The 14,771-nt window shown below is 36.1% G+C and overlaps 1 protein-coding gene across 1 annotated transcript; it reads left to right on the forward strand.

Annotated features, from left to right (window-relative positions):
* Nucleotides 1-9,305: 9,305 nt before the first annotated feature.
* Nucleotides 9,306-14,231, forward strand: LOC131072566 (phospholipase D alpha 1). Its single transcript, XM_058008749.2, has 3 exons — nt 9,306-9,531; nt 10,200-12,066; nt 13,481-14,231. The coding sequence occupies exons 1-3, from the start codon at nt 9,442-9,444 to the stop codon at nt 13,930-13,932; spliced, it is 2,409 nt and encodes an 802-aa protein (XP_057864732.2). The 5' UTR covers nt 9,306-9,441; the 3' UTR covers nt 13,933-14,231.
* The last annotated feature ends 540 nt before the right edge of the window (nt 14,232-14,771 follow it).

The following is a 14,771-nucleotide window of genomic DNA, read 5'->3' on the forward strand; positions in this document are numbered from 1 at the left end:
CATAGTAGTTTGGGTATGAGACACTTGGGTGTTTGTGCCACATTGGGATAGAGTGTGTAGGAGAATTTCCACCTTTTATGGTGTTGATCTTGTTGTTACACTCCACATTCAGTGGGTGATCCACCTCATGTGGACTATTATATTTTTTCTTCTATCTACCCACACCTATTTCCTACCTACCCTTGTTTCTTATTGAGCCACATGTCATGTTTGTGTGCTCACATATCCATAAGCCTTGCCTATATAAGCAGGCTCATCTACATTGTATAAAATAGAACAATTGATCATTTATCTATTGATGAGAATACAGTTTATTCTTATCCTATATTTTGTCTCTCTATTGTACATTTCATTGAGCTCTTGATCTTGGCAAAATCTCACATGGTGTCAAAGCCATTGGGGCTTCATTGATTGGTTTTTGGAGACACCATGGAAGGCTTCTATTTTCGGATCTGAGGGACTGCATTTTGTGGAGGCATCTTAGAGCGTTTTCGACCTCACCATTGCGTTTGGGAGGCCATTTCCATAAAAATCGATTATAAATTCGACCTATTTTGGTGAAAATCGATTTTTGGGTGTGGAGGAAATTTTCTGCCCAATTTGGGCGGTATGGTACGTAATTTTCAGATTTTTTTTCCAAAAAAAAAAAAAAATTCTAAAAATTATTTTCCAGTTTGAAAATTTTTTTTGAAAAAAAAAAATTTGGAAATATTTTTTTGGGATCCATAGCTTCTGCCCAGTCAACAACGCACGGTCAGCGCCACATCAGCAGTCCAATTGGCTGCCAAATCACTTGCACAGTTAGCGCCAAGTCAGCCATGAAGTTTGGGAGACGGTCATACGGCCATCAAATTTAACCTCCCAGTCTGCTGACATCATCATTTTTTCAAAAAATTTGCAGGCCCCTCTCATTGAGCTTTTTGATTTTGCAGTTCAACTTCAAATGGCCATATCTTGCTCATTTTTGCTCCTTTTTTGGTGCAATTTTTTTTGAAATGGGCTAAAATTTCATGTAATTTCATGTGGTGGAATTATTTTCTGATTTTGATGGACAGATTTTTCAGAAATCTCAGTTTTTGGTGACTGTACCTGTCCAATCCCTGTTTCTGCAACTTCCAGGTCTCCGTTCGGGCTCATACAAACTCCTTTTCAGGTGCCGTTTTTTTTAAAAATGCATTATTTTTTGTCTAATCTCGGAATATGCTATCATTTTGCAGCAATTGTGGGTATAAATTATACTTTCATCATATGGTCTTATTTGGCCAATTTGGCATTTGTATTGCATAGATCTATCTTTCCGATCTTTTTCTTTGAAGTTCTTAGCCTATTGGGGCAGTTGTAATACAAAATCAGAATTCCACCTTGCCATTATTTGCAAGTGGCCTATTGTACACGCACTACATATAAAGTGCCAAAATCATCATTTTTGGGGGGGGTACTTTGATTGAGTGAATTTGGGAGGGTGTCGCTTGTGCTTTTGTGCTCTTGTGTTCCTTCCTTTTTGCTGCTATGGGTTCTTCTAAGTTTCCTCTCTTAACTCCTCATAATTATGCTACTTGTAAAATTAATGCATGGAGTAAACTTATGGAAAAGGGACTAACTCATTACATTGATGGAACTATTGTTGCTCCCGCTGATCCTAAGGTTGATCCAGTTGGTCACTTGGATTGGCTCATTAAAAATATCATGGCAATTGGTACCTTAAGAAAGTATGTATCAAAAGATCTCATTTTTCATATTGAGAAGTGTACTCTAATCAAGGATGCTTGGCAAAAGTTTCAAGACTTGTATGGTCAAGTTGATGAGATTAGGGGATATCAAATTGATAGTGATCTCACCATGTTAGATCCCAAGAACTTTGATACTATATAAGATTATGTCACTAAGGCAAATGAGTTGAGGGCACAACTCAAAGCTTGTGGCATTGATAAGAAGGATACTCAATTGATATTCAACTTGATAGGCAAGCTTCCACAAGAATATGCAACATTTGTTTCTAGTTTCCAAACCCATAGGATGACAATGGGTTCAAGCTACACAATGCCTACATTTGATGTTTTTAATGAAATGTTGATGATGGAACAAACTAAGTTGATAAGCATGGGCATTCTGAAGACTTCTAAGTCTCAAGCATTAGTGGCAAATCAAGGGAACAAAGGAAATCAAGGAGAGGACAACTCAAACAAGAAGAAATGGCAATCAAAGCCTAAGGACAAAGTATCATCCTCTCCACAACAAGGAGATACATCCTCTTCCAAGAGGGATAATTCACCAAAGAGGGAGAGACCTACTTGTGCCTATTGTAAAAAGTTTGGTCATGAGGAGCATCGTTGCCATTCTAAGAAGATTGATGAGCTCACACATATCATCAAAAAGCATAACATTGATTTGCCTAATGTCTACAAGAAGGATGATTCATCAACTTCCACTCCCTCACATTCAAAAGGAAAAGGGCAAGCATTCATGGCTTCTACAAGTGGGAAGACTCACTCTTTTGGGATAAGAAAAGGAAAAGCTCTATGTGCTACTATCAGTCATGATTCAGAGAGATGGCTTCTAGATTCAGGGGCATCTCACCATATGGCATCTTCGCAATCTATGTTCTCTACATTTGAGCCTTGCACCATGCCGCAGATATTGATGGGAAATCATACATACATCGATGTGTTTGGGAAAGGATCTATTGACATTGGGGATAACTCCTTCAATAATGTAATGTTTGTACCCCACTTGACAAACAATCTCCTTTCTATCTATCAAATCACACATGGCACAACTAAGAGAGTTGTGGAGTTCACACCTGAGTCAGTTTTCATTAGAGACTTGGAGACTAGAGCTATCATTGCGACTAGAGTGGTTGATCATGCATCTCGGCTATACTCCTTTTAAGATTTTGTTGATGATGGTGATTTCACATTTGATGATTCTACACATGATGATCACACTTCTTGTGATGGTTCAGATTTTGAGGAGAACTTTGGGCACTTGAACATGGGGATTCTCACATGTGAACCCGTTCTTGAGCCTTGTATTTCATCTCCTCATATTGATATCACATCACCTATTGCACCTGATGATGCGGATAGTGTGATAGTTTTGCCTTCATGTGATTCAGTGCAGCAAGATATTCATTGTCTTCCAGCTTCAGATTCATGGGATGGTTACTTGACAGACATTGCAGGTTTGTTTATGGAATCCTACATTGCAGATTTGGGAGACAACATTGATGACATTCATCTTCTCTTTGATGAAGATGATCCTTCTTCGATTGTTGCGAGGGAGCACTCTGACCCTCTTGTTCATTCTCTACATGATCATTCTTTCGAGGTTGACATGATTGTGGATACTTATGTACAACAGTTGGAGGAGGTCTCTTTATCTTTTGAGGATACATGTGAGTCTTTGGGACATGTTCTACATCCATCTCCACTAGATCTTGGAGTGCCTTTATCAGCAGTGTGGCACAGTTTACCACCTTTGGAGGGGGTATCTTTCAACATCAACATGGGGACACTTGAGCAGTTTTCAGAGATTCCTTTCATCATGATTTTTCTTCATACATCTTCCCTTCATGACTGGGGAGACTTCATGGATACACCTTTGGTTTTGTTTCTTCCTAAGGGGAGGAATATTGTTTGACGTTCGTGGAGCAGTTTCTTCATATATCGAGCTTCTATCATTGGTGCAGATTCCACATTGAGGGGGGGCTTCCTATCTTCTCTTCTTCTCTCATATGGGGGGACTTTTTCCTCACATGGGGTTTTGTCCTTCACATACTTCTATGAGAGTTCTTTGTATCTAGTTTTTCATCTCTCTTTTGGGGGAGGGTTTTTTCCCATTGGGTTTTTCTCTCTTTCCCCACTTTGTGAGAGATTTCATTGCATTGGTTTTCATGCATTCACATTTGTACATGGGTACCTAACATGGCCTAGTAGCTGGGACCCATCTTGCATTGTTTAGTTGCATTGTAGACTTAAGTGCATTCCCCTAAGTTGCACTTAAGGGGGGGTGTTGGTGTAAATAATTATTCATCATGGATATTATTACACTTACTTAAGTTTACTTAGGAAATGCATTTCATAGTAGTTTGGGTATGAGACACTTGGGTGTTTGTGCCACATTGGGATAGTGTGTGTAGGAGAATTTCCACCTTTTATGGTGTTGATCTTGTTGTTACACTCCACATTCAATGGGTGATCCACCTCATGTGGACTATTATATTGTTTCTCCTACCTACCCACACCTATTTCCTACCTACCCTTCTTTCTTATTGAGCCACATGTCATGTTTGTGTGCTCACATATCCATAAGCCTTGCCTATATAAGCAGGCTCATCTACATTGTATAAAATAGAACAATTGATCATTTATCTATTGATGAGAATACAGTTTATTCTTATTCTATATTTTGTTTCTCTATTGTACTTTTCATTGAGCTCTTAATCTTAGCAAAATCTCACAAACTTGGTTTCTCGACTTTGTCATCATCAGGTTTACACTTCATCAACTGGGTATTTCTAAAATTACCACAATATTTTCACCCATCTTCTGAGATTTCTAACCATATAATTTTTAAAAAATTTGAACAACAATAACATATTATTCTTGAATTTCTTTTACCAGTGTCTCCATAGTTCTTAGAGACATGTGTACCATTTTTTAATAAATTTTGATCTACTTATCCAAAATTAAAAACTTTATATAGTATTGTAGTGCACTTGATTATTTACAATTTTTTTTTAAAAAATGCATTTTTTATTGTTTTGGTGCAAGTTATGATTCGCGCATGAATAGGTACCTAGTTTTCAGGATGTGCTCGTTTCGAAAAATTTTAACAAAAAATTATAAAAAAATACACAACTTATAGTGCTCACTCTTAACTATCTTTCTACCAAAGGATTTGTCAAAATACTAAATCTAACTATGACTTTTTTTATGAGCACGTCAAACACTATGTTATGTTTTTCAGAAAAAACCAGGATCTATTTTTCGTGCGTGAAGGATTTGAGACCCTTAATTGTTGGCATTTGCATGAAGATTGTATTAATAATATGTTATGTTGTCATTGATGTCAATTGAACTGGTAATGGTATTTATGATATTGCTGATATTGTTGTTGTTATTGGTATTGGCTTGTAACCAGTGTATAAGGTTAAACCCTTTCTATATTATGTAACAGGTAAACCCTACCGGTTGTTTTTGTTAAATCCTAACCGATTATTTTTGTTGAAATGGTTATGTTGGTTGATTATCTGATGATAAGTGATAATGATGGAGACACGTGTGATCATTATAAGAAGATAAGTTCAAATTGAATTGGCGTGTTTGTTTGATTGTCTAGGGAATGAGCAAAGTGGATTGCATCTAATGCAAAGCGTGTGATGAGTTACAAGTCCGATGAAGCAATGATCATGGAGCGGTTGGAATTTTCTTGAAGAATGTGTATAGATTTCTATATTAATCCAACGGTCACACTTGAACCGATTTGTTTGTAATCTCTATGAGAGAATTAGGTTTTTGTTGTGTTACCGACCTAATTGATTTGTATTTAAGGTCGATGAAGTTGTTTTGTTTAGCGTTGGCAAAGTGTTGGCTGAAATCAGTTGAGTGTGTGGTTGCCTAATCGAAGAATGGATCTGCAATTTGAGTAAAGGAAGATTGAATCTTAAAAAGATCTGATCAAGCAAATGTAGTGCTATTCAGACAAATCAAGAAAAACCTATTGTCTTCTAACAATTACAACAGAATTGAAATCCCCTAACCGGGTAAGCTCTAACAAGCTTGGTTACTTCTTAAATCCTCTAACAAGGTGATCCATTAGCTTGGATTCTCAAATCCTCTACCGAGGTTACTCCTAACAGGGTATTTGCTTTTTATCAAGGCATTTTGCAAATCCCCTAACCGAGTGATTCCTAACATGATCAGTTCTTAACTAGACTTATTGTAAAAGCTTTAACGAGCTTAGCTCCTAACAAGGCAAACTTCAGAAGAGTTTAGATAGCTATCTTGTGAGTCTCATCTCACCGTGGTTTTTACCTATTTGGGTTTTCCACTTATAAACATTTGTGTCATGTGGTGAATGTTTTTGTGGTTATGATCTTATTTGTTGATTTGAAAAACTTCTAATAAGGCATGATAACTGGAAGCATTGAGAGATGGAGTGTGTTGATATATGATTAAGCATTTGGAAGTTTACAAGTTGAATGTTGTTTACTGTTAAGTTGTTATAACAGTTAACTGGTTATTGTTAAGTATTCTTATGAGTATTGATCTTGACAGTAATATTCTATTGATAAGTTTACTTTGTGAGTTTGAGTTTGAGATTGGGAAGTTTGTATCAGTTTTTCAGTTTACTTATTCACGCCCCGTCCCCCCCCCCCCCTCTCATTAATCTACCGAATACTTATTATTATAGTGCACTTGGTTATTTACAAATTTTTTTTAAATGCATTTTTTATTGTTTTGGTGCAAGTTATGCTTCGCGCACGAATAGGTGCCTAATTCTCAGGATGTGCTCGTTTCAAAAAATCAAAATAAAAAAAACTCAAAAAAAAATTCCAAAAAAATACACAACTTCTAGTGCTCACTCTTAACTATCTTTCTACCAAAGGATTTGTCAAAATACTAAATCTGACTATGACTTTTTTTATGCGCACGTCAAACACTATGTTATGTTTTTCAAAAAAAACCAAGATCTATTTTTCGTGCGCGAAGGATTTGACCCCCTTAATCTTATCCAAATTTGAAAAACATTAGTAGTTTGGAAACTAGATTCAGAGTACTACAATCTTTGTTATTTGAGTATCTTCATATCTTGAGTGGATGACTCTCAACTTTCTCCTCCAAGATCAGGTTTACCTGATTTCAGAAGAAGAAGAAGAAAAAAAAGTGTCCACTTATACCCCCTTTTTGCACACCATCTTGGTGCACTTACCCATATAGAACAAGTTATGTGTTCAAATATACACTTATGTCTATATTATAATTAGTCGGGCTTCAGAACTTAATAAAATGAAAAATATTCAACATATCACTATCAAACCAACTCCATGCCTTGGATATTGAACTTACAAACCAAAATTTGAAAGAATTGAGTTATAATATTCCACATATCACTATCAAACCAAATCCATGCCTTGGATATTGAAGTTACAAGCCAAAATTCAAAAGAATTGAGTTTTTATCATTTATAGAAAAAAAAAAGTTGTGTTTCGGGAGGCACATCACTCTTAAAAAATGTTGTTTGTTGTAAAAAACTACTTTTCGAGGGAGATGAAAAAATAAAAAATAACTTTCTTCAAAAAAGTTTGAAAAAATATATATTTAGAATCTGCAGACAAAATGTTACAAATCACTAATTTACATCATCTTCAAATTCTTAATGGTTTAAAAGTTATAGGTGTTAGAAAGTGAAGATTATTTTTAAAATGTTCGTCTCAGTGTCAAAGTTGGCAAAAAAGTGGGAACCACTATTGTGAGTTCACCCAATTTAATTATATATTCTCATTGGCTAAAGTAGTAAAATAAATTGAATAAATCCATAAAAAATAACTATCATGATGCATATCATAATCCTCATGTCATTCAACCCATTAATGGAATTGAAATTTGATTCCATGAATTGAATTGAAATCCGATTTTATGAATTGATTGCATTGGACATATAATTTCCAAAAAGAAGATTAAAAAAATTAATTTTTGCACTAACTAATCCCAACATGAAACACTAGGAAGAAAGATAAATGGCATTCTTGCAATTACTTAAAATAGAAAAATAAATGTAGACTATAAAATTATTGCTCCATTTTCTTATTTCTATATGCTCATTGGTCAGACAAATAAATAAAATTGAATACATCAAATGCATTAGTATTTCTACATGAACTAACAATCCTATATGGATAATTGAAACTTTTGTCGAGAGCCCACAACAAAAGTTAAAATCAATTCATAATATCACCATCCTTGAAACTTATAAATCAATGAGTGCCATAAGATGCAACTTTTATATAGACAATCCTTATCCATATTTTGAAAACTTTTGGTGTCCACACCAAGAAGTAACAATCAAATAATAATATTGTCATCTTTGAAAACTACAAATCAACATGTGCCATATGATGCAACCTCCATATCCACGAGTCTATATGCATAATTCAGACTTTTCGTGCCCACAGAAGAACTAACAATCAAAATCACAATAATGACATCCTTGAAAGCTTAAAATTTAAATGCTGAAAATAGTTGGATATGATGTAACCCATAATCATGTCCAAAGAACATAATTAATAGATATAATCTTCTTGAGCTCTCTTTATCATTTTTTTTTCTCTTTGAGCTATCTTTATCATTCTAATGATGGATCATGAAGTGTGATCCAAAATGTTGATGTAAAAAAATTCTACACAATCTGATCTAGAAACATTGTAAATGGATTGTGGAAACTTGATATCATTAATTAACATATAATTTAATCTAGTATAAACAAGAAAATAAGTTATACAAGATCTAGAATATATGCTTATATAAATAATCAATTAATATACACCAAAATTATATATTAAAAATAGAAATTTAGCTAGGGTTCACCCCACGATGTGATGGTTAAGTTGTGGCTTTGTGTCTCTATTGGACTACTTGTTCCGAAATCTGAACTTTTGTTGTTGCATTAATGTAATGAATGAGATCGTTAATGACCTCACCTAAAAATAGATCAAGTTAAAAACTGGAACCAATAAAAAAAACATCAACTCTACTAAAATAAATTAAAATATCCCTTTTTCCCCTTCAATGTGACCCTCTCCCACTCTCAATCTATACCAATTACCAACCACAAAATATTTGTCAATTAAAAAAAAAAAATAGATAAATAGATTGGACGGTCATCCCACTCTCAATCTATACCAATTAAGAAAGGAAAGAATATAAATAGATTGGACGGTCCAGAGGTCCTCTTGATAAATATGCAGTGACGTCATTACCCACTAACACGTCATCACATTAAATAATTGAAAAACGCAGCAACAGAACCGTGGAAAAAGTCAAATGGAAGGTTCTAACGTGAGTTTGGAGGATTACACTAAATCTATCTTAATCCAGAAACAAATTCACCTCATACAGGTTTATGTGACAGTGGCTTTTTCAAGTTAAATTATACCATACGTCACATTACCAAACCATTAAAATACTCCTTAACTACTGAACAGTGTTACGAGTTTTTTCCTAAACCTTTCCTCCCAACCAAATTCTGTCAACTTTTTAGATAAGACCTACCATAAAAACCATAAAAATTTACAGCATGAGCTGGAATCTTGCCGTGGGTTTTAGTGGAATAGGTGTAAAGCATTAAAAAAAGGTGTATGCATTGATTTGTTGCTATATAAATCCATTCGTTATCTTCTGTAGCTTCATAAGCTTGGAGTGATTGTTCAGAAGATCTCCAATGGCGTCCACTGTGGTTCATGGTACACTTCATGCCACTGTATTACAAGGCAAGCATCTGCTTCATGGTTTATCTGCAGTCTTGACCAAGGTAATAATGAAGTCAATAAGTTTCTACAATTTTGAAAGTTTTTGAATTTGGTTGGTAACATTTTTTCAGTAATGTTTGTTTCAGATCATATTTCATGATCTATCATTAGATTGAAGCAGGCATTCTATGATTTGATTATAGAACTTGAAAGTTTCTGAATTTGAAAATGTCATGTTGCATTCATAATTGATCTATTCATTTGGAAAGTTTTTTGGTTTTTTTTTATGACAATTGAAAAGTTTTTGAATTTGATTGAATAAATATTTTTTCATCAATATTTTGGATCAGATTGTATGATCTATCAGTCAGTAGAATGAAGTGAGCACTCTATGATCTATTTATAAAACTTGAAAGTTTCTAGATTTAACTGTCTAATTATATTTCCATCAATGTTTGGATCAAGATCTGATTGATCATCACAATAAGAATAAAGAGAGCACTCATTCTCTTTTCTCAGATCATCACAATAAGAATAAAGAGAGCACTCATTCTCTTTTCTCTTCTCCAGCTCACTTTATTTTGATGATGGAATCCAAAAAATTTCAAAAATTCTAATAAGTTCAAAACATCTTTCTGTTCTGATTTTTTTCTTATTTTTTTCTTGGCAATCTACATTTCTTGGGCTTGAGATTGAGGTTGAGGATTTGACACATGAAATTTGCATGTAGGCTGCAGAGGGGATTAAGGAAGTCCTTCACGTGGATCATTGTCATCATAAATTCTATGCCACCATAGATTTTGGGGCTGCAAGAGTTGCGAGAAGCAGAGTTGTAACGCACAACCCAGTTAACCCAGTCTGGAACGAGACTTTCCATGTACTTTGTGCATATACATCATCCGAGTATGTGGTGGTGAGTGTTAAGAACCAGTTGCCTGTCTCTGCAGAAGTTATAGGAAGGACCAGAATTCCCATCTCAGAGATTCTCAGCGGCGAAGTCATTGAAGGCTGGTATGACTTATATAATGAAGATTTCAGTGAGAAGCTCAAAAAGGCTCAGATTCAGATTCGCCTGCAGTTCAGTGATGTGACTGAAGATCAACATTGGGGTGCAGGGATTCGGGACAGAGACTTCGCTGGAGTTGAGAATGTGTATTTCAAACAGAGGAATGGCTGCATGGTTACTCTGTATCAAAATTCCCATCTGTCTCGGGAGTTCTGTCCAAGGATTGAACTGCAGGGAGGAGGCCTATACAGCCCTCCAAGATTATGGGAGGAGGTGTATGAGTACATTAATGGAGCCCAGGTCTTTATATACATTGCTGGATGGTCAGTGTACACTGAATTTACTCTTGTGAGGGACAGGGAGCGTATGATAGCTGGAGCAGAAGGGGTCACTCTTGGGGAGCTTCTCAAGAAAAAGGCAGATCAGGGAGTTAGGGTTTTGGTCTTAATCTGGGAGGACAGGACTGCTGTAAAACTTCTGGGAAACGAAGGCTTAATGAGAACCCATTGTGATGAAACGTTTGAGTATTTTAAGGACAGCAATGTGCAGTGTGTTCTGTCTCCCAGACACCCAGATCACCACTCTCTGAGTATAGTGGAAAGCGCAGAGGTCGAGGTCCAGTTTACCCACCACCAGAAAACTGTGAGCTTGGATGCACCCATTGAACCGGGGTCGACAGCCCTCCATGTGGTGAGCTTCGTGGGAGGAATAGATCTCACCAATGGAAGATATGATACAGAGAAGCATACCCTGTTTGGGGGTTTGGACACTGTTTTCAAGCATGATTTTCTACAGCATAATTTCAAGGGAGCAGATCTTCGTCATGGGGGACCTCGAGAGCCATGGCATGATACCCACTCCAAAATTGAAGGCCCTGCAGCTTTAGATGTTATCACCAATTTTACTCAGCGGTGGACCAGACAGGCTGATCCATCCCTACTTATTGATTTGGGCCAAATGACCCATTTTATCATTCCAGAGGGCCCAAAGGCCTGGAATGTGCAGATCTTCAGGTCCATAGACGATGGCTCAGTTCGTGGATTTTCCGAAAATCTAAGTGGGGTTTTGGGGCTTGAGACAATAAAAGACGAGGTAGTAGATCAGAGCATCCACTGGGCTTATGTCCATGCAATCCGCCGGGCCAAGCATTTTATCTACATTCAAAACCAGTACTTTTTCGGCAGCTGTGAGTCGTGGGACAAGGATCAGGACTGTGGGTGCCTGCACCTTGTTCCCATCGAGATTGCCCTAAAAATAGTGAGCAAGATCCGGGCAAAGGAGAGATTTGCCGTGTATGTGGTGACCCCAATGTGGCCCGAGGGGATTCCTGAAGGCGACACGGTGCAGGCAATTCTGCATTGGAACCGGAACACCATAGAAATAATGTATGCAATGATTGGGCAGGCACTGAGAGAGGAAGGGAGCTCGGACTCTCCTACAGACTATCTCAACTTCTTTTGCTTGGGAAACAGAGAAACTCATATTCCCGGGGAATATGTGGCTCCTGAGACTCCAGAAGAGGGCACCGATTATTGGAATGCCCAGATGAACAGGAGATTCCTCATCTATGTCCATTCCAAGCTTATGATAGGTAAATGCATTTTTAACTCAATCATTAGATTCAATTATTTAAGATTTGTTCTGTATTTATGTTTCATCTAGCATTTCATAATTTACCATCAAAATAGTAGAGTCAGAGAAATTTTGTTGATGCAGATTTGTTTTACATCAGTGTTAGATCGCATTCCATGATTGATCAAGATAATTAAGGTTAAAAAATCTTGTTTTGTATCAACATTTTGGATCACACTCTAATTTTGTTGATGCAGATTTGTTTTGCATCAGTGTTAGATCACACTCCATGATCCATCAAGATAATTAAGGTTAAAAATCTTGTTTTGCTTCAACATTTTGGATCACACTCTTCATCAATTATCAAGATAATAGAGAGTAGAAAATCAACACACGATATGAGAAAGTTGTGTTGATTTTCCACTCTATGTGTTGACTTTCCACTCTCTATTATCTCGCTGATGGATCACAGATTTGTCTTTCCTATATGATGTGTTTTTATTATTATGTTGATTTTTTTTACTTTGCAATCTTTCTTACCTTGACAATTAATCATGGAGTGATCCAAAATGTTGATTTCATTTGTTATGCATTTTGAAATCAATCATTAGATTCAATTGTATAAGATTTGTTTTGCATTGTGAATTCTGAATTCAATCATTAGATTCAATTGTTTAAGATTTGTTTTGCATCGACAATTCAAATCACATTCCATGATTCATCATCAGAATAATACAGAACTAGAAGAATTTTGTTGATGTAGATTTATTTTGCATCAACATTTCAAATCACAATCCATTTCATTATGAGGATAATACAGAGCTAGAAGAATCTTGTTTTGCATCAACATTTCGGATCACACTTTTCATCAATTATATTGTTTTGTTTACTTTCCACTCTCTATTTGATGGATCACCGATTGTCTTTCTCATGTGATGTATTTATATTTTTGTCTTGGCTTTTCACTATGTTACTTGGCAATCAATCATGGAGTGATCCGAAATGTTAACTTCTATTGACTTTCCACTATGTTACTTGGCGATCATACATGGAGTGTGATCTGAAATGTTGACTTTTCTTGACTTTTCACTAGTTACTTTACAATCAATCATGGAGTGTGATCTGAAATGTTGATGCTAAACAAATCTTACGCAATTGAATCCAGAAATGATTGATAACAATTTATCATGGAGTGTGACCCAAAATATTGATGTGTGATCTGAAATGTTGACTTTTATTGACCACTATACTACTTGACAATCAATCATGAAATGTGATCTGAAATGTTGATGCTAAACAAATCTTACACAATTGAATCCAGAAATCATCAATAACAATCGATCATAAACATGATCCAAAATGTTTATACTAAACAAACCTTACACAATTGAACTCTTTTAACCATTACTTCCGCTTCTGGTTGTGTGTTACAGTGGACGATGAGTACGTAATAATGGGGTCGGCCAATCTGAACCAGAGATCGATGGACGGAGCAAGAGACACAGAGATAGCGCAGGGAAGTTATCAACCCCACCACATAAACAGCAAAGACGGGCACCATCGGGCACGAGGTCAGATATTCGGGTATCGCATGTCACTCTGGTATGAACACTTTGCCAAGCACAATGGGGGGCTAAGGCACGAATATCTCCACCCTGAGAGTCGATCCTGCGTGAGAATGGTGCGCGGCTTTGCTGAACGAACGTGGGAATTTTTTGTGGGTGAGGAAATAAATGATCTTCCGGGCCATCTTCTGCCCTTCCCAGTGCGGATAACACGAGATGGGAACGTTGTGGAGTTGGAGGGCCACCCTGTGTTTCCCGATACCAAAGCTCCCATTGCGGGTCGCAAGTCTGATGTCATTCCTCCCATTATTACCACCTAATTACATCACTGAACCAGCTCAAATTTCATTTTAAAAAGGGAGTGTGAAATGCATTTCAGAGAGTAGATGGAGTGACAGGAAAAGTTAGGCCTCTTCTGGCCGTTCGGGAAATTTGAGCCTCTCATTTGCGTTTTAACTTTATTCATTCGTACTGCCCGCATTCAATGTTTATCTTTTTTTATTTGGATTGATACCCACTTAGCTTTTTAAAGCACGCGTACAAATTAGCTGTATATTGTGATTATTGCACTGTCTTTTTGGATTCAATTGTCTGTAATTTAATGTTTCTGATTGTGTTAGTGTGATTTGACGATTTATCGTTGAAATTCTTTAATATTGTGATGAGGATAAAAAATTAAATTGAAAAAAATGGCATAATGTCAAGCATGTTATTCATATGTTTTCATGTCTCTCAATGTAAAGTTAAAACTAGTAATTGCATCTTGGTGTGCAATGGGTGCACCCAAGAGGTTTGGAAGGTCTATTAGGAAAAAATGGTATATTTTTTTGTATGCAATTGTGTAGAACTTAATGAGATCAATTGGTATCATATTTAGTGAATGATGTTGTTTGTGCAAACAATGTCTCATAGATTCAAATCAATTGTGCATCCACTTAGAGGAATCAAAACACAATTGAAACAAAACCTCTAAATATTTCCATGTTGGTAGAGTATTCATAGTTTTTTTTTTTCAAAAATATGTCAAGGTCATGGGTTGCATATATTATCATTATATGGACCTAAGTACGATTTAATGTTTGGAATATGTTGTTTGAGTTCAAGATTATCATTTTAGATTTTGGGCTATGCTTAAATTTATTAGGTTGGAAAGGGGAAA

Source organism: Cryptomeria japonica, chromosome 10, assembly GCF_030272615.1.
Source record: "Cryptomeria japonica chromosome 10, Sugi_1.0, whole genome shotgun sequence".
Classification (NCBI taxonomy): domain Eukaryota; kingdom Viridiplantae; phylum Streptophyta; class Pinopsida; order Cupressales; family Cupressaceae; genus Cryptomeria; species Cryptomeria japonica.

What these genes read in the sequence shown, in the direction of transcription:
- LOC131072566 (XM_058008749.2), top strand. Translation starts at nt 9,442, where the DNA reads ATGGCGTCCACTGTGGTTCATGGTACACTTCATGCCACTGTATTACAA. An exon ending in TATCTGCAGTCTTGACCAAG is followed by an intron (nt 9,532 to 10,199) that starts GTAATAATGAAG and finishes ATTTGCATGTAG; the next exon opens with GCTGCAGAGGGGATTAAGGA. An exon ending in CCATTCCAAGCTTATGATAG is followed by an intron (nt 12,067 to 13,480) that starts GTAAATGCATTT and finishes TGTGTGTTACAG; the next exon opens with TGGACGATGAGTACGTAATA.